Here is a 19,121-nt window from a genome sequence, read left to right on the forward strand (position 1 = left end):
TCCCATAGTCTACAACATGAGTTGCAGCCCTGATTGCCTAGGGTGGCAGGTCCAATGTTCAATCATTTAGTTTAGTTTCGTAGAAATACATCTCCATCTCTTCAATGTTGCCATGTCAAAATCCTGCAAGTGTTATTTTTAGTTTATTATTGTCGAGGTACAAGGAAAAACTTTGTGTTACGTGCTATCCAGTCAGCAAAAGGACTGTACATGATTACAATCAAGCTGCCCATCGTGTACAGATACAGGATAATGGGACGACCAAGAATAGTTTGGTGACTACTGGAGAGACAGTTGACGGCACGGAGAGACGGCATCCGGGACAGGCTGGGTTAGCACCGCAGTCTGTGTCTTTCGTGAGAAAAACACCCAGCAAAGCTATGGAAAGGCCTAATGAACCACCGTGGCCTAAAAACCCATCAGACGAGAATGAAATGCTCGGAGAAGGAGAAAGAGGTGCAGCGCACAGGCCTTGAACCTGGTGAGACACAGGAGGAGCCCGGCCAGGACTCACCCCACAGAGCCCAGTCTCTCCACGCACTAGAATCTCCCAACCCCTGCAGAGTAGTTATTAAGAGGGCTGATCCATGGGCGGTTGCTGCTGGGGAGCAAGTCGGGGCCTGATCAACCCCGGCTGAGTCGCCTGGGCGAGGGGGTCTGATGTGAGACCCGAAACACCTGATGACCCCAGGTCACATCACTGAGGATGCGTCCAGCGCATCTAGAAGATGTATCTATCACACGGAATAACATTTCTTTTGTTGAAGTAAAGATTTATAAGAGTGGAGCGATTGTAAGGAGTGATTGCAGATCCACCTCTAGGACCAGCACCGGTGACATCTTGGATATAGGCGGGAGGCACAGTGGTGCAGCGGTAGAGTTGCTGCCTTACAACGACAGATTCCAGGGTTCGATCCTGACAACGGGTGCGATGTGGGCAATTTAGGGCGCCGTTTCTTAGGAAGGATGTGCTGGCTCTGGAGAGGGTTTACATGAGATTTACATGAATGATTCCAGTAATTAGTAGGTTAACCTATAATGAGCGTTTGTCAGCACCGAGCCTGTACTCGCTGGAGTTTAGAAGAATGAGGGGGGACCTAATAGAAACGTACACAATATATTGAAAGGCTTGGATAGAGTGGATGTGGAGAGGATGTTTCCACTAGTGGGAGAGTCTGGGACCAGAGGTCATAGCCACAGAATTAAAGGCCGTTCTGTAAGGAAGGAGATGAGGAGAAATTTCTTAAGTTAGAGGGTGGTGAATCTGTGGAATTCTTTGCCATTGAAAGCTGTGGAGGCCAAGTCTGTGGATATTTTCAAGGCAGGGTAGATAGATTTTTGATTAGTACAGGTGTCAGGAGTTATGGGGAGAAGGGAGAGATAGATCAGCCATGATTAAATGGCAGAGTAGATTTGATGTGCCAAATGGCCTAATTCTACTACAATGACTTATGACCTTAAAACGTTTTCTCCGCCCAAAACAATGTTGTTGCAGGGTCTGCCAAATGAAAGTTGGACAATATCGAAAGTCAACAGCAACTACGAGCTCTGCGATACTTACCCAGCTATTGTGGTGATGCCAACCAACGTCAAAGATGACGACCTGTGCAAAGTGGCGGCTTTCCGGACCAGCGGGAGATTCCCAGTGAGTTGTTGACAGAGTCTCCTATCCCAGTGTCTCATGTCCGAATCTCCCTCACGTTCCTAGCGCCCCCTATCCCAGTCTTCCTGACGTTCCCAGTCCCCCGTACCCCAGTCCCCATGACATTCCCAGTACCACACATCCCAGTCTGCCTCATGTTCCCAGTGCACCATATCCCATTCTCCCTGACACTAGCGGTGCATGATATCCCAGTCTCCATGACGTTCCCAGTGCACTGAATCCCAGTCTCCCTCATGTCGGCATATTGGGTCACTTAGCAACAGGACCAGCTCTTCCATATCTGGAGTTGAGCCATGTCATGGTTTTATTGGCTACTGGCTGACGTGAGGGAGGGAGGGTAGGTGACTGAAGGGACAGCAGTCTGGGGAATGGACTCACCATGTTTGGTGCAGTGAAGCTGTTAATGTTTCCGTCAGGTTCAAAAGTTCCAGGAGCACAATTAGGCCATTCGGCCCATCAAGTCTACTCTGTCATTCAATCATTGGCTGATCTATCTTTCCCTCTCAACACCATTCTCCTGCCTTCTCCCCCTAATCCCTGACACCATTACTAATCAATAATCTATCAATCTACACCTTAAAAATATCCATTGACTTGTCCTCCACAGCCGTCTGTGGCAATCACTTCCACAGATTCACCACCCTCTGAAATTGCTTCTCATCTAAAGGTACGTCCTTTTATTCTGAGACTGTGCCCTCTGGTCCTAGACTTTCCCACTAGTGGAAACATCCTCCCCATATTCACTCTACCCAGGCCTTGCACTATTCAGCAAGTTTCAATGAGGTCTCCCCCCCCCCTTCCCCTCATCCTTCTAAACTCCAGCGAGTACAGGCCCAGTGCGGTCAAACGCTCATCGTAGGTTAACCCGTTCACTCCTGGGATATTGTCCACGGACGCCTCTGTTTCTCTTGAACGGCGGGACGTGGATGAGCCTTGAAACTTGTCCCCGTGTCTCCACAGGTCTTGTCGTGGATCCATCCGGAAACCCAAGCCACGATTACCAGATGCAGCCAGCCAATGGTGGGACCCAACGACAAGCGGTGCAAGGAAGACGAGAAGTACCTGCAGACCATCATGGACGCCAACGCCCAGTCTCACAAGCTGACCATCTTCGACGCTCGGCAAAACAGTGTGGCCGATGCCAATAAGGTGCCCACTGTGAATGCTGCGCTGGGGGCAGCAGAAATTGATATATTTTTTAAAAAATAGTTGGAAAACCCTAAGCCTTTGAATCATTGGACTAGATGTCGGTGTTATAACATATAGTTCCACCACCGACCAACTGGTGGTCCGGAACCACCTTTAATCCAGACAAAATTATGAGAGCACACTTGACATTTCCACCTGAGCCCCCTATTCCCCTTCTATCACCCCCCAACCGCCCACTTCTCTGTCTGCTCGTGTCTCCATCCACACATATTCCCCCTCCAGCTTTACATTTCACTCCCCTTCTCTTATCTGACCCCCTTTTGTCTCCTTTTCACCGCTTTGGCCGTTTTTACTTACTCTACCCATCTGCCAGTCACCCCCACACCTGTATCCACCTATCACTTGCCAGGCGTTCGCCTACTATCACTTCTCTTTTCCAGCATTCTCCCCCCCCCCCACACTCCAATCTGTCTGAAGGATGATCCTTACACGAAACGTCGTTTGTCCATTTCCCCTCACAGATGCTACCTGACACATTGAGTTTATCCACACTTTTTTATTTGCTCGAGATTCCAGCACCTGCAGTTCCTTGTGTCTCCAACTTCTCCCCTTTGTAGTTTTTGTGCAGTATAATGGCCGCTGCAATAATGCATGTTGGACGTTACTTCCAACGTGTTGTGAAGGAGTAAGAAAATTGTTGAATGTTTGCGAGATCCACGGATACCTGCATTGTCTGTTGCCATTGTGTAGGCCAAGGGGGGAGGATACGAGAGTGAAAGTGCCTATTCCAACGCCGAGCTTGTTTTCTTGGAAATCCATAATATCCATGTCATCCGGGAATCTCTGAGGAAACTGAAGGATGTTGTTTACCCAGTCATAGACGAATCCAAGTGGCTGTCAAACATCGACTCGACACATTGGTTGGAATACATACGGGTGAGACGCTTTATGTCCCATGACGGAGTCAGGCTGACTGATGTTTGTGTCCCCGCTTCTGACCTACATCCACCTACTTGTACAGGCGCACACTGGCCGATCGTTTCGCTGAACGCCAACGCCCAGTCTGCCTTGTAGAAACATCCGCTAGATCTTGCTAGAATTTAGAAGATTGAGGGGGGATCTTATAGAAACTTACAAAATTCTTAAGGGGTTGGACAGGCTAGATGCAGGAAGATTGTTCCTGATGTTGGGGAAGTCCAGAACAAGGGGTCACAGTTTAAGGATAAGGGGGAAATCTTTTAGGACCGAGATGAGAAAAACATTTTTCACACAGAGAGTGGTGAATCTGTGGAATTCTCTGCCACAGAAGGTAGTTGAGGCCAGTTTATTGGCTATATTTAAGAGGGAGTTAGATGTGGCCCTTATGGCTAAAGGGATCGGGGGTTATGGAGAGAAGGCAGGTACAGGATACTGAGTTGGATGATCAGCCATGATCATATTGAATGGCGGTGCAGGCTCGAAGGGCCGAATGGCCTACTCCTGCACCTATTTTCTATGTTTCTATCCCGTCCACATCCACAAATAGTGTCCCACTCCTCCGGCTTGGTATAAAAGATCCCCCCAGTGTGGGGTTCAGTGCGGGGCGTGGAGCTCGCTCGGCCAATACCCACAGCTGGTGGCTGCCTGTGGGATCTTGCTGTGTACCGATGGGTGGCTAACCCCTTGCCTGTGGAACAGAAGCAAGTCGCCTTGAATGGACCAAACACGTGGATGTACAGCATCTTCCCACTGGTCTCTTGAGCAAAACACAAAGTGCTGGAGTAACTCAGCGGGTCAGGCAGCATCGCTGGAGAACGTAAAGAGGTGGCTTTAAGGGTCAGAGGCCTCCTTCGTACCTGTCCCGAAACATCATCTGTCCATGTCCACCAGGGATGCTGCCTGACCTGCTGAGTTCCTCCAGTGTTACAAAGTGTCTTTCTTTGTAAGGCAGCATCTACAGTTCCTTGCGTCCAGTATCTGTGGAGGAAATGGACAGTCGACGTTTTAGGTTGGGACCCTTCTTCAGACTCGCTACTAAAAATTGGAGAATTCAAATGTTCAGTAACTTACAATTGGAGAGGGCTCCCGACCTGAAACGTCACCTGTCCATTCCCTCCACAGATACTGCCTGACCTTTTGTGTTCCTCCAGCACTTTGCGTTTTGCTCGAGATTCCAGCGTCTGCAGTTGCTTCATAGGTGACCCTTGGACTGTCCTTGTTGTGACTTTGCTGACTTTACCTTGCACTAAACATTACTCCCTTATCATGTATCTATGCACCGTAAATGGCTCGATTGTAATCAAGTATTGTCTTTCCGCTGACTGGATAGCACGCAACAAAGGCTTGGTTCATGTGACAATAAGCTAAAGTGAAATAAACGAAACTGCTTGTGTGTCCGTAATGGTCTCTTCCTGCGACACATTCCGGGTGTGGGTGAGTGTCTGCGTTTGTTAACTAGCCATCGCCTTCTCTTCCCAGATCTTGTTGGCGGGGGCGGTCCGCATGGCTGACAAGGTGGAGTCGGCAAAGACCTCTGTGGTCATCCATTGCAGTGACGGATGGGATCGGACCTCTCAGCTTGTGTCACTCAGCATGCTGATCCTCGATAGCTTCTACCGAACCATCAAGGGCTTTGAGGTGCTGCTGGAGAAGGAATGGCTCAGCTTTGGACACAGATTTGCCGTTGTGAGTAAACGCAGTGCAGTGAAGTGGAATCACTTTGGTCCGGAGCTTTTCACCGTACCTCGTTACACGTGACGAGAAACAAAACTAAACTAAACTTCCGTCAGTACATCATTTAACTAGTTTAGTTTAGAGATACAGCATGGAAACAGGCCCTTCGGCCCACCGAGTCCATGCCGACCATCGATCACCCATTCAACTAGTTCTATGTTATCCCACTTTTGTATCCACTCCCTACACTCTAGGGGTCATTTACAGAGGGCCAATTAACCTACAAACCTGTGGGATGTGGGAGGAAACCGGAGCACCTGGGGGAAACCCACGCGGTCACAGGAAGAACGTGCAAACTCCACACAGATGGAACCTGGGTCTCTGGCCCCGTGAGGCAGCAGGTTTTGCTTTAGTGACATCCTGAGGCCAGGCAGATATTTAGGTTAACGTAAGGAACTGCAGATGCTGGAATTTTGAACAAAACACAAAGTGCTGGAGTATGTCTGGACAGCGTGATTGTAATTATGTGTAGTCTTCCCGCTGACTGGATAGCAGGCAACGAAAAGCTTTTCACGTGAGAATACACTAAACTGAACGTACTCAGCGGGCCAGGCAGCATACGATGAGGGGTTGGGCAGGCGATGTTTCGAGTCGGGACCATTCTTCAGACTTGATATAAGCGCACGTCTTTGTGTCTCATTCAGAGAGTAGGACATGGGGATGAGAACCATGCAGCCGCAGATCGATCGCCCATCTTCCTGCAGTTCATCGACTGTGTGTGGCAGATAACGAGACAGGTAGGAGCGCGTTCACTCTTTATTTGTGCTTTGTGTATCTGGATTGGCTCCACTTACTACCCCAAACTCAGCGTTCATCAAAGCCGACCTTCCGGGCACTTAATAATACCTTGAGACTCAGCATTGAAATCCACTGTTTCAGATAATCAGCCTTACCTTGACTCTTCTGATCAACGTTCAGTTTAGAGAAACAGGCCCTTCATCCCACCGCGTCTACGCCGACCAGCGATCACCCGTACACTACTTGTATGTTATTCCAGTTTCGCATCCTACTCTATCGGGGTCATTTACAGAGGCCTATTGACATACACACCCGCATGTCTTTGGAGTGTGGGAGGAAACCGGAGCGCCTGCGAAAACACACACGGTCACGGGGAGATTGTACAAACTCCATACAGACAGCACCCATAGTCAGGATTGAACATGGGTCTCGTGCTGTAAGGCAGCAACCCGACCACTGGGCGGCCCTCAAGGTGAAGTTAACTCTTTTTCTCTCTCTCCCTCCACAGATGCTGCCTGACCTGCTGAGTACTTTCAGCATTCTCTTGTATTTCAGATATCCTGCGTCTGCAGTGTTTTGCATCTCATAGGCCAACAGCACAAAGTAGGACCAGTCTCACCCTGACCACTCCCTCGTCTCCCCTCTCCCATCAGGCAAGCGGTATGGAAGTGTGAAAATGCACACCTCCCGATTCAGGGACAGCTTCTTCACAGCTGTTATCAGGCAGCTGAACCGTCCTCTCACCAACTAGAGAACGGCCCTGACCTCCCATCCACCTCGTTGGAGACCCTCAAACTATTGTTTACTGGACATTATCTTGCACTTACTGTTATTCCATCTATCATGCTATGGATAGTTCGATTGTAAACATGTATTGTCTTACGCTGACTGGCTAGTAAGCAAAAAAAGCTTTCATTGTATCTCGGTACACGTGACAATAAACTAAACTAAACCATCCCCTCCACCCTAATTCCAACAACCAACATGGACATCAGTTAGAGTTGGGAACCTCCAGAAATTAGGACTCTTCAGTACCACAGGCATAACCCATCATAGTTCTTCCACATTCTATCTCATCAATGAGAAAGAACTGCAGGTGCTGGATAAAATCGAAGGTAGACACAAAATGCTGGAGTAACTCAGCGGGTGAGGCAGCATCTACAGAGAGAAGGAATGGGTGACGTTTCGGGCCGAGACGTCGCCCATTACATAGATGCTGCCACACCCGCTGAGTCACTCCAGCATTTTGTGTCTACCTTCTGTTTAATCAAGACTGTTTGCTGCTCGAAATTGATATTTTGTATGTTTCTACCATTTTAGTTTCCGGCTGCCTTTGAATTTAATGAACTCTTCCTGTTGACCATCTTGGACCATCTGTACAGCTGTCTGTTTGGGACCTTCCTCTTCAACAGTGAACTACAGCGAGTGAAGGAGGTAAGTGACGAGTGTGAAAGTGAACCCCCCGCTCGCAGTCTCTGTGGTAACTCCACCATGACTGGCCACTTGATCTCCCCACAGTTTAACTCCTCTTCCCATTCCCACACTGACCTTGCTGTCCTGGGCTTCCTCCACTGTCATAGTGAGGCCACCTGCCAACTGGTGGAACAGCTCCCCTTATTTTGCTTGGGCAGCTGACAACCCAACGTTACGAACATTGAATTCTCCAATTCTGGATTAGATTCCCCCCCCCCCCCCCCCTTTTCCACCCTCTCTCTTTCCTGTGCCTGTCCTTGTGTGCACCCATTTCTTCCACTATCCTGCCCCTCTTTCCCCTTCTGACCTCCCCCCCACCCCCACCCCTCCCTCCCCTATCCCTTCCACCTGCATCCCTCACATTTTACATTTCTTTCCTCTTCTCTCGTTACCCGACACAATTTGGTGTCCTTCTCATCTCTAAGCATTGTCCATCCATCTGCGCATTAACCCCCTCCTCACCCAATTAACCCCCTTCCCCCGGTGCTCTAAACCAGAGCACCCGGGGGAAACCACATGGTCACAGGGAGAACGTGCAAACTCCTCACAGACAGGGCCCCAGGTCAGAATGGAACCCTGGTTTCTGGCGCTGTGAGGCATGGGCTCTACCAGCTGCACTGTAGTGTGTGTGAATGCAAAGCGTTGATGCAGCCTCGGCGCATTGTCTAGACGGCCTGCGGTCAAGTGTAACGTTGCTGTGTGCTGTGCCGTCTCTCCGCAGGAAGTGCAGACAAAGACGGTGTCTCTGTGGTCCTACATAAACAGCCAGCTAGAGGAGTTCACCAACCCGTTCTACGTGAATTATGAAAACCACGTGCTCTACCCAGTCACCAGCTTACGGCACCTGGAGCTGTGGGTGAATTATTACGTCAGGTGGAACCCAAGGATGAGGCCACAGGTAAGAAGGTGATAAATAACATGAGGACAGGTCCACCACTGATCTTCCGGCAACTGGTGTTCTGCATTCCCCCCCCCCCCCGCCACTTTAATCTGACCAAAATCTCCCCCCACCACTCCCGGAAGTCCTCCTGAAAATGTGGGGCCCAAGACGGGTGAAGCGCCGATCTCTACCTCATCGGGACTGCCGTGCCGATCGGTGTCACGTAAAGAGATTAAACACTCCTTTCATCATAGTCATATTGCATGGAAACAGGCCCTTCGGCTTGCTTACTTGCTTACACCAGCCTACATGCCCCATCTACACTTGTCCCTGTGTTTGGCCCATATCCCTCCAAACCTTTCCTGTCCATGTGTCTGTCCACATGTTGAGGGAGGTTGCTGTGGATAAATTGGTTGCTTTCTTGTAACAGTGACAGTGGTTCAGAAGAACTTCATGAACTGTGCTATGTGTTATATTGTTCCACAGTCATGAAAGGTACCATGGAAATGCAACACCATGTTTTTCTCTACTTTCAAATGCTTTTGTATTTTCCTTTAGTTTCCCTCCTGCTAACCAGAGCTTAACTTTGCTGTTGTGTTTCCAACCCTGCCACTTTAGTTTATTTAGTATAGTTTAGAGGTACAGCGCGGAAACAGGCCCTTCGGCCCACCGAGTCTGTGCCGACCTGCGTTCCCCGCTCATTAACACTTTCCTACACACGCTAGGGACAATTTACAATTACACCAAGCCAATTAGCCGACAAATCTCTACGTCTTTGGAGTGTGGAAGGAAGCCAGAGATCTCGGAGAAAACCCACGCCGGTCACAGGGAGAACAACCAAACTCCATACAGACAGCACCCATAGTCAGGATCACCGGATCTCTGGTGCTGTAAGGCAGCAACTCTACCAGCTGCGCCACTGTGCTCAGTAACGCGTATGTTTACTGAGCATTAGAAATAGCTTGCTTACTGTTTAAAGCATGCGTGTTGTAATTGCCTGGGTTGGTGTTGGATGTGCTCTCAAGTATGGAGCCAGGAAAGGTTGGAAAGCTGCCTTAACAGGGTGGAAATCCAGCAATCTTCTATTCAGTTTCATTCACTCATGTGAGGGCGAGTATTAAACAAGTTTTAATGGAAGCATGCATACTGGTATTTCTCCTGATGTTTCCCCTGGTGCTCCTGGATGTTGGTAATCCTGACCACATGGTCTCAAAGGAAATCTGTTTGCATTTACTTTAATGCCTGGATTTAAACTGGAGGATGGCAAAGCAGAAATTCATGTGCAAAATCTAAAACAAGCATTGTCATCTGTGAACTGGGATCTGTTCACTGTCAGACAGGAATGAGAGAGTCAGAGTCAGAGACTAAAAGAAACAGGCTCTTCAGTCCAACTTGTCCATTCCACAAAATGTTGGCACTCTGTGCTAGTCCCATTTAACCATATAACCATATAACAATTACAGCACGGAAACAGGCCATCTCGACCCTTCTAGTCCGTGCCGAACACGTATTCTCCCCTAGTCCCATATACCTGCGCTCAGACCATAACCCTCCATTCCTTTCCCGTCCATATAACTATCCAATTTATTTTTAAATGATAAAAACGAACCTGCCTCCACCACCTTCACTGGAAGCTCATTCCACACAGCCACCACTCTCTGAGTAAAGAAGTTCCCCCTCATGTTACCCCTAAACTTCTGTCCCTTCATTCTCAAGTCATGTCCCCTTGTTTGAATCTTCCCTACTCTCAGTGAGAAAAGCTTATCCACGTCAACTCTGTCTATCCCTCTCATCATTTTAAAGACCTCTATCGTCCCCCCTTAGCCTTCAGCGCTCCAAAGAATAAAGCCCTAACTTGTTCAACCTTTCTCTGTAACTTAGTTGCTGAAACCCAGGCAACATTCTAGTAATTTGCCTGCATTTGGCCCATATTACTCTTAACCCTATGTATAGGAAGTCCCGGTAATATTCTGGTGAATCTCATTTATCCAAATCAACTAACAATCAAACCACCCCCAAATCTGTATCCACTTATCACTCATCAGCTTTTGTCCCGACCCTCCTTTCTTCTAGCTTTCCCAACCCCCACCCCCAATCACCACCACAATCAGCCTGAAGAAGGGTCCCGACCAAAAGCGTCACTGTTCATTTTCTCCAGAGATGCTGCCTGACCCACTGAGATACTCCTGCAGTTTGTGTCTGGTTAAGTGCGTCATTGTATAAGAGGACTGATGGTGGAATGTCAGGGTAAAACAACATTTCACTGGGATAGCGTGTGGAATGACAGAATCCTCATCCGAAGAAAGAAATGGAAATTGTGGTTAGTCAGAACAGAGAATATGATCGGATAATTTAGAAGTTGTACTTGCAGTGATTAAGGAATGAAATAAGGTAAATATCTGGTCACTCCCACCTCTACCATCAGGCAATAGGTACAGGAGTGTAAACATGCAAACCTCTAGATTCGGGAACAGTTTCTTCCCAGCTGTTATCAGGCAACTGAAAAATCCTATCATCAACTAGAGAGCAGTCCTGACCTATCATCTATCTCATTGGAGACCCTCGGACTATCTTTAATCGGACTGTACTGGACTTTATCTGGCATTAAACATTATCTGGCACTTAACATTATTTCCTTCATCAAAAGCTTGATTGTAATCATGTATCGTCTTTCCCGTGACTGGATAGCACGCAGCAAAGAAGCTATACACCGGGGGTCGGCAACCTTGCTCTGCATAGGGGCCAGGACGCATGTCTGTGAGCGGTTGGCGGGCCACATCTATCACGTGTACACATGGATCCCGCCTCGGATGGCAGGCAACAAATCACGTGTTCACATGGATCCCGCCCTTTCGAGGAAGCCACCCAGGGCACTGGCCTCTAGTTACGGGCGCTCACGAACATGGCGCAACCACGGACCATTGCCTTGGCTCTGTCCTGAAGGCGGTGGCTCAAATACTCGTACTCACTCGTCCCCAGGCCTATTGACAACCTCGATCCCGCCAGCGAAGCCCAGGCACAGAAGGTGCGCGGCCGTGCCGGCGGCTTTGCGCAGGATGCGTTACAGCCATTGCGGCCTCCTTGCGTCACCGCGGCCTCCTTGCGTCACCGCGGCCTCGAGCCCGGGAGGAGGAGCCCGGCCTCAAGCAGGGCGATGGGCAGCAGGATTGAATGTGTCTTTTTCAGCGAGTTTCATCCGACCCTCGGTGCGAAAATCACCTTCCAGGTACCGGAGATGACGGAAGTCTGCGGGCCAGATGATTGCGGGAGGAAAAACTACACCTGCAGGCCGAATAATTTCGGGATCCGGGCGGCGCTCGGCCCGTGGGCCCTAGGTTGCCAACACCTGCTTTATACTGTACCTCGGTACACGTGACTATAAACTAAACTAAACTAAACTTGGATCAAAACACAACTTGCTGTGATAGAGGGATACAGAACAAGGGAGCAGAGATGTACAACATGGAAGGAAGAGGTGCAGGGTGTGGGAGCAAGAGAAACATTTTTCTCTGCAGAAGGCTGAGAGGCTGTGGAACAAATTGGCCATTGAAGCTGAGACTAGATGGACGTCCATGAAGAGTTTGAAAGAAAGGAGAATAAAAAGAGACTGGAATGGGGATGGGGCGCAGGCTTAGTAAACTGCGATACAGGAGACCAAGTGGACTGGTGCTGTTGAGGGGCCGGCCCCTGTGTGGAATTCCCATGTGGTTTGATGTATTAATGAATGGAAACTGGTGAGTGTTAGGGATAAATGTTGCTGCTGTTGGATGGCTTTCCTCACTAGTGTAGAGGCTGCTTTAGTCACGGAGGTCAAAGGGCTGATGTAATTGCTGTTTGGAACGCAGCTGCTGGTACCAGTACCAGGCTGATCCTTTACCACGCTCCAAGTTGCTTTTGTTTTAAAACAATGGCTTATTCAAAGGCTCCATTTAGGAGAAACATTCAGAGCTGTAAGATTACCCGAGAGCTGATAATCATTGTCATTAAAACATGTAACAAAGGATAAAAGACAAACTAATTCTTCAGGACCTGGATGCTTTTTAAAAAAAAAGACTCAATTGTATAAAGATTCCTAAACCTATAGCGTATGGTTCTAATAAAGTAGACAGCTTTATTTCATAAAATTGTAAGATTGTGTGGAATGAGAGTAATGGTGTTCTCCTGGGAACCTGCACAGATTTGGCACAGCAGTAGAGTTGCTGCCTCACAGCGCCAGAGACCTAACTACGGGTGCTGTCTGGACAGAGTTTGTACGTTCTCCCTGTGACCTCGTGGGTTTTCTCCAGGTGCTCCCGATTTCCTCCCACACTCCAAAGATTGCAGGCTTGTAAGTTAATTGGCTCTGGTAAAAATTGTAAATCCCAGTGTGTAGGATTGTGTTAGTGTATGGGGTGATCAGTGGTCCGCATGGACTTGATGGGCCAAAGGGGCTGTTTCCGCACTGTATCTCTAAAATCTAAAATCGAATCCATGGATCAAATGGCCTTGTTCCGTTAACAAACAGTTCTGTGACTCTATTTTCACAATTATATTTTTTAGTTTGACAGAAAAATCCAAATTGCAATCAAGAATTTAGTAGCTAACATCTTTTGGCTGATCAGAGTTGTTAATCAGGTCTTCTAGCTCCTGGTTAGACTTTAGAAATACAGCGTGGAAACAGGCCCACTGAGTCCGCACCGACCAGTGATCACCCCGTACACTAGCACTATCCTCCACACTAGGGACAATTTACAATTTTATTGAAGCCTTCAAACCTGTATGCCTTTTGTGGGAGGTAACCGGAGCACCTGGAGAAAACCCATGTGGTCACAGTCTTTGATATTTCCACCCTGGCAATGAGGTTCTGACATCCTACTCAGTCTATCCCTCTCATAATTGTGTATGCTTCTATCATCTGTCCACAAATCCATTGAGTTTTCTTTCTGCAACAGCTTGCTATGATCTGCAATTGCAGATGGGATGGAAGCAGGTTGAGTATTAATTTTCTAGAGTGAATTGAATGAAGACAGGAAGAAGATAAAATTAGGATTGATACTTTATTGTCACATGGATGAATGAATGATGGGGAATGTAAAGGAAAAGCACAATAAAGTAAATGGCTCTTATGTTTAGCTTATTGTCACGTGTACTGAGGTACTGAAAAACTTTTTGTTGCGTGCTAACCAGTCAGCGGAAAGAATATACATGTTTATAATCAGGCCATCTGCAGTGTAAGGATATATGATCAAGGAATAACGTCTAGTGCAAGGTAAATCCAATTAAAGAATGTCTGAGGGTCTCCAATACAATACAATACAATACAATATCTTTTATTTGTCATTTGAACCTCACATGAGGTTCAAACGAAATTTGGTTTCTGCAGCCATACAAGAAAAGAACCAAGACACACACCAACACAATTCAATTCACATAAACATCCATCACAGTGAGTCTCCTCCTCACTGTGATGGAAGGCAAAACTTAAACATATCTCTCCCCTGCACTCCCCTCTCCCCCCCCCCCATGTCAGAGTCAAAGACAGAGTCAAAGCCCCCGGCGGACGATGTTAAATGTCCCGCAGCCATTAAAGCCACGCCGGGTGATGCAAGGCCACGCACCGGGTCTTGGTGTTGGAGCCCCGGCGGGCTCTTGGTGTTGGAGCCCCGGCGGGCGCTCACAAAGTCCCGCGGCCATTCCAAGCCGCGCGGGGCGATGATGTAAGGCCCCGCTCCAGGTAATCTTCAACCCCGCAACTCGGGCGGGAGAAGTCGCCGTTGCGGAAGCCCTGAAAAGCGGTCTCCCACCAGGGACCCGCGGGCTCCCGGTATTACTGTCCACAGACCTGCGGTAGGAGCCTCCGAATCTCCGGGTGTCGGGTCACAGCAGCGCTCCACCACAGCTACACCTGCTCCGGACTCGGCCAGCTCCGTGATGGTGAGTAGATACGCAGCTCCGCGACTGGAGCCCCAGGTCATTCCTGTTGTAGGCCGCTCCACGTTGCAGCCCCAACGACAACGGAGACCCGACAAAGAAAAGGTCGGGTCTCCCGTGCAGGGGAAAGACCTTAAAGTTCCCCCACCCCACCCCACCCCCACACACATACCCCGACAAAAAAACAATAAAAACTACATAGAACAAGACAGAAAACAATAAAAAGACAGACGGACTGCAGAGGCCGCTGCTGACAAGAGTCGCGCCGCCCACAATGACTCTACACGAGGTAGATGGTAGTTCAGGACTGCTCTCTAGTTGTTGAGAGGATGGTTCAGTTGGCTGATAACAGCTGGGAAGAAACTGTCCCTTTGTTAGGAACCTCTATGATAACTGGAAGAGCAATTCTTTTCCCCCGCTATTGGGATTAGTACATGCAAATTTAATGCTTTATAGGCTGATTCACACAGCTTTGGCCATCATCATGAGAAAAATATTAATCATCACAGCAGTGCTCCCTTGCCACATTTTAACTGAAGTAATATATTCCCACTTTATCATTTAATGCATCATTTTTCAATTATCAGTGCTTCCAGTATTTTACTTTCTTCTCAACTGACTGGAGATTTGCAAAATTAATGTAATATTGTGTTTCTCCAAATCTTTCAAATGTGATATACAAATTTGAGTGCAGTTGTCTGGTAGTGTCTCCCTTCGCCCTCGCCTTGCTTGGGCAATCCATCTCCCCCAATAGTAACCACCTCCATCAGCAACTCCTTGTTTTACTCATCTTTCTGTTGCACCTTCATGGGGTGTGGATGCCACTGACAATGGCAGCATTATGGGGCTGTCCCACTGTACGAGCTCTCCCGAGTTTAAAAAAAAAACCCAAACTCGTGTAAGCACGTAGAATGTAGGTAGCGGGTACGTCGGAGCTCGGGACGTCTCCTAGCGGCTTGTAACGCTAACGGCAGGTACTCGGGAAGAGTCGGAAAGACTCGTGAAGATTTTCCAACATGTTGAAAAATGGCCACGAGAGCCCCGAGTACCTACGAGCGGCTATTACCGTAATTCTCCGAGTTCGAATCAAGGGAAACTCGGGAGAACTCTTGAATTAGCTCGTACAGTGGGACAGCCCCATAAGGTGTCCATCCCTAGTTACTATTGAGGAGGGGGAGATGAGCTAACGCCTTGAACTACAGATGACGGTACAGTGTTGCAGCAGTACAGTTGCTGCCTCACAGCGCCTGGTTGGATCATGACCTCGAGTCTTGTCAGTACGGGGTTTGTACGTTCTTCCCGTGACCGTGCGGGTTTTGTCCAGGTGCTGCGTTTCATCCAACGTGCAGGTTTGTAGGTTAATTGGCTGCTGTAAATTGTCTCTAGTGTGTAGCATAGTACTCGTGTATGGGTGGATTGCTGGTTAGTGTGGACTCGATGGGCCAAAGGGCCAGTTTCTACACTACATCTCTACACTAAACTAAAATAAACTAATGAATAAACACCAAAGATAGATACAAAATGCTGGAGTAACTCAGCAGGTGAGGCAGCATTTCTATAGGTGGCGTTTCGATCGAGACCCTTCTTCAAACACAGCAGTTTATTGAAGACGAGAGGCTTGCTTCAACCATTCCACAGTCAACGTTAGTTCAGGTCCATAGGCCAAAATAAGTTGATTCTGGTCAACGTAACGACACTGCGGCACAGTGGAGCAGCAGGTAGAGCTGCTGCCTCACTCACAGCGCCAGAGACCCAGGTTTAATCCAGAAAATGCTCATCTCCTAACCGCTCACACAAACTGTAGTGTAGGAATCTTTAAGTGACAGGAATAGAGGTGGGGTGCTCACTGAAACACAGCACTGTAATTATACCAAGTTGGAATCGGCTGGAAAAGATGTCAACTTGCATCTAACCAGAGTGTTTATCACTTCAAAGTAAAGGCTGGCACAGTAGGTAGAGCTGCTGCCTCACAGCGAGAGAGACCAGGTCTTGATCCTGACTCCGATAGCCGTCTGTGTGGAGTTTGCACGTTCTACCTGTGACTGCATGGGTTTCCTCAGGGTGATTGATGACCGATATGGGCTTGGTGGGCCAAAGGGCTGTATCGTTCAATCAATGTAACAAATGTCCTTCTCTGGAGGGCATTATGAAGCAAATGTGTTTTTATGACAGTTTTTAAGTTTCAAAGTGCCTGATTTTTAATTCCTAATTCGTTAATTAACTGAATTTAAATTTCCCAGCTACTGTGGTGGGATTGGATCTTTAACACACACTTTTGAATTATCAGGGCAGCAACAACCTCTTCCACCATTTGCCACTGGTTTATCTGATTTAATTTAGTTTAGAGATACAGCATGGAAACAGTCCCTTCGGCTCAACGAGCCCACACCGACCACTGATCTCCCGTTCACACTGGTCCCACTTTTGCATCCAGGGGCATTAACATACAAACCTTCACATCTTTTTGATGTGGTGGTAAACCGGAGCACCCAGAAGGATCCCACTTGGTCACAGGGAAAACGTGCAAACTTCCCATGTATAGCACCTGAGGTCAGGATCGAACCTGGGTCTCTGCTGCTGTGAGGCAGTAGCTCCACCAGCTGCTCTACTAAAATAATGTCAAATAGCTGCGGACAGTTGCCCCAGGACAGTGCGAGCCCCTGTCTGTGTATAACTGAACTGGTCCTTGCTGGGCAGTGGCTGGGATTAATTGCACGTGTTTGAGTGACAGTCCCACTGTGTTTCCCTCTGGCAGGTTCCGATTCACCAGAACAGTAAGGAGCTCCTGGGCATCCGGGCCGAGCTGCAGAAGAAGGTGGAGGAGCTTCAGCGGGAGGTCAGCAACCTGGCGGTGTCGTCCTCGTCCGAGAGAGCTTCCCCCACACACTCGGTGTCCCCCGTACAGACGACCGTCTGAACCGCCCTCCGCCGTGGTCACCTGGGCACTTGATCGACCACGGCCACCGGCACGACTGCTACATTTACTTGAACGCTGTAAATACAGAGTCCGTCTTTGTACGCGTGTGTTTGTGTGTGCTGCATATTCTGTATGTTCTGTAAACCTTTCTGTGGATGGCCTTGATACAGTACCACTTCATCCTAAACCCAAGACCTTCTTTTGCAAAAGGAAACTAAGTGCCACTGTGCAGTCCAGCCAAAACCCTTGACAAATCACGCTGGTGGGGCCTCAGTGGTCAATGGGGTGGGACAATAGACCTGATATCTGAGGAACTAGAGGGCCAAGTCTTTTCTATAGCCGGCTGTGAAGGAGATCTGTGTCTTTTCTGCTCCTCACCCCTCAGCTAATGATGTCTCTCAGGAGCCCAACCCAGCCTCGTGAATCGTATCACAGCTCACAGAAGAGATCCACTTTTGATTTTTGGAGCGGTAACTTTACTATTAACATTTGAACAACCTTGATAAAATGTATATATTTTTATAGAGTGCGCATAGACTTCTCCGTCGCTTTCCAGCTTTAATCATACTATTGATAAATAAAATCAAAACATTTTCCGAGGATTAAGAAAGCCAATGCATTAACTATATATGATGTTGTCTTCATAACCTTGTCTGCAATATTCTCTCACCCATGGCTAGGGTGTGGTGAACACCAGTGTACTGTTCGACATTAATTTGCAGGACATTGTCCATTATTTAAACAAGGATTTGTTTTTAATCTGAAGAGGTCAGCATGAGCTGTTCACTGTGTAACTTCATGAGGTACTGAACTAGAATATGAAAATCATGTTTATCAAAAAAAAGGGGGTACTGCCACACAGTGCCAGGGTCCCAAGTTCGATCCTGACCTCGGGTGCTATCTGTGAGTGGAGTTTACATTTTATTCACGTTTCCTTCAGGCACTCTTGTTTCCTCCCACAGTTCAGAGACATGTGGATTTGTAGGATAATTGGCCTCTAAATTGCCCCGAGTGTGTCGGGAATGGATGTGTAAGTGGGACACGTAGAACTAGTATGAACAGGTGATCGGTTAAGGGTTTGGACACGCTAGAGGCAGGAAACATGTTCCTGATGTTGGGGGAGTCCAGAACCAGGGGCCGCAGTTTACGAATTAAGGAGTAAGCCATTTAGAACGGAGACGAGGAAACACTTTTTCTCACAGAGAAGGGTGAGTCTGTGGAATTCTCTGCCTCAGAGGGCTGTGGAGGCAGGTTCTCTGGATGCTTTCAAGAGAGAGCTAGATAGGGCTCGTAAAGATAGCGGAGTCAGGGAATATGGGGAGAAGGCAGGAACGGGGTACTGATTGGGGATGATCAGCCATGATCACACTGAATGGCTCGAAGGGCCGAATGGCCTACTCCTGCACCTGTTGTCTATTGTCTATCGATGGTCGGCATGGACTCGAGGGACTGCAAGGCCTGTTTCTATGCTGCATGTCGAAAACTAACTAAACTAAACTAACTGTTGCATCATCACTGGAGATTCGAAACATTTGAAACTGAAGACCACTGCAATTTCATACAAAATAGTCTTCAAACATTCAGAGAAGGTATTGAAACCATCAAGGATCCTACATGCAGAAGTGTGACCATCTTATCAACACTTTGATGTTGTCAAGCTGGAAAGGGTGCAGAGATTT

The 19,121-nt window shown here is 48.1% G+C and overlaps 1 protein-coding gene across 6 annotated transcripts in view; it reads left to right on the forward strand.

Moving 5' to 3' along the window:
- LOC116978945 (myotubularin-related protein 1-like) overlaps nt 1-18,052 on the forward strand; it is a 51,555-nt gene extending 33,503 nt beyond the window's left edge. For 5 of the 6 annotated variants that reach the window (XM_033030248.1, XM_033030247.1, XM_033030249.1 and 2 more), the window contains 8 exons: nt 1,496-1,645; nt 2,624-2,812; nt 3,563-3,748; nt 5,270-5,476; nt 6,169-6,261; nt 7,583-7,696; nt 8,457-8,633; nt 17,281-18,052. In XM_033030248.1, coding sequence (XP_032886139.1) covers nt 1,496-1,645; nt 2,624-2,812; nt 3,563-3,748; nt 5,270-5,476; nt 6,169-6,261; nt 7,583-7,696; nt 8,457-8,633; nt 17,281-17,442 — 1,278 coding nt within the window. In that variant the 3' untranslated portion in view covers nt 17,443-18,052. The remainder of the gene's footprint in view (nt 1-1,495; nt 1,646-2,623; nt 2,813-3,562; nt 3,749-5,269; nt 5,477-6,168; nt 6,262-7,582; nt 7,697-8,456; nt 8,634-17,280) is intronic. The other variant, XM_033030250.1, reaches the window with a different exon arrangement.
- Nucleotides 18,053-19,121: the final 1,069 nt, after the last annotated feature.

The sequence above is a fragment of the Amblyraja radiata genome, chromosome 12 (assembly GCF_010909765.2).
Source record: "Amblyraja radiata isolate CabotCenter1 chromosome 12, sAmbRad1.1.pri, whole genome shotgun sequence".
In the NCBI taxonomy this organism is placed as follows: domain Eukaryota; kingdom Metazoa; phylum Chordata; class Chondrichthyes; order Rajiformes; family Rajidae; genus Amblyraja; species Amblyraja radiata.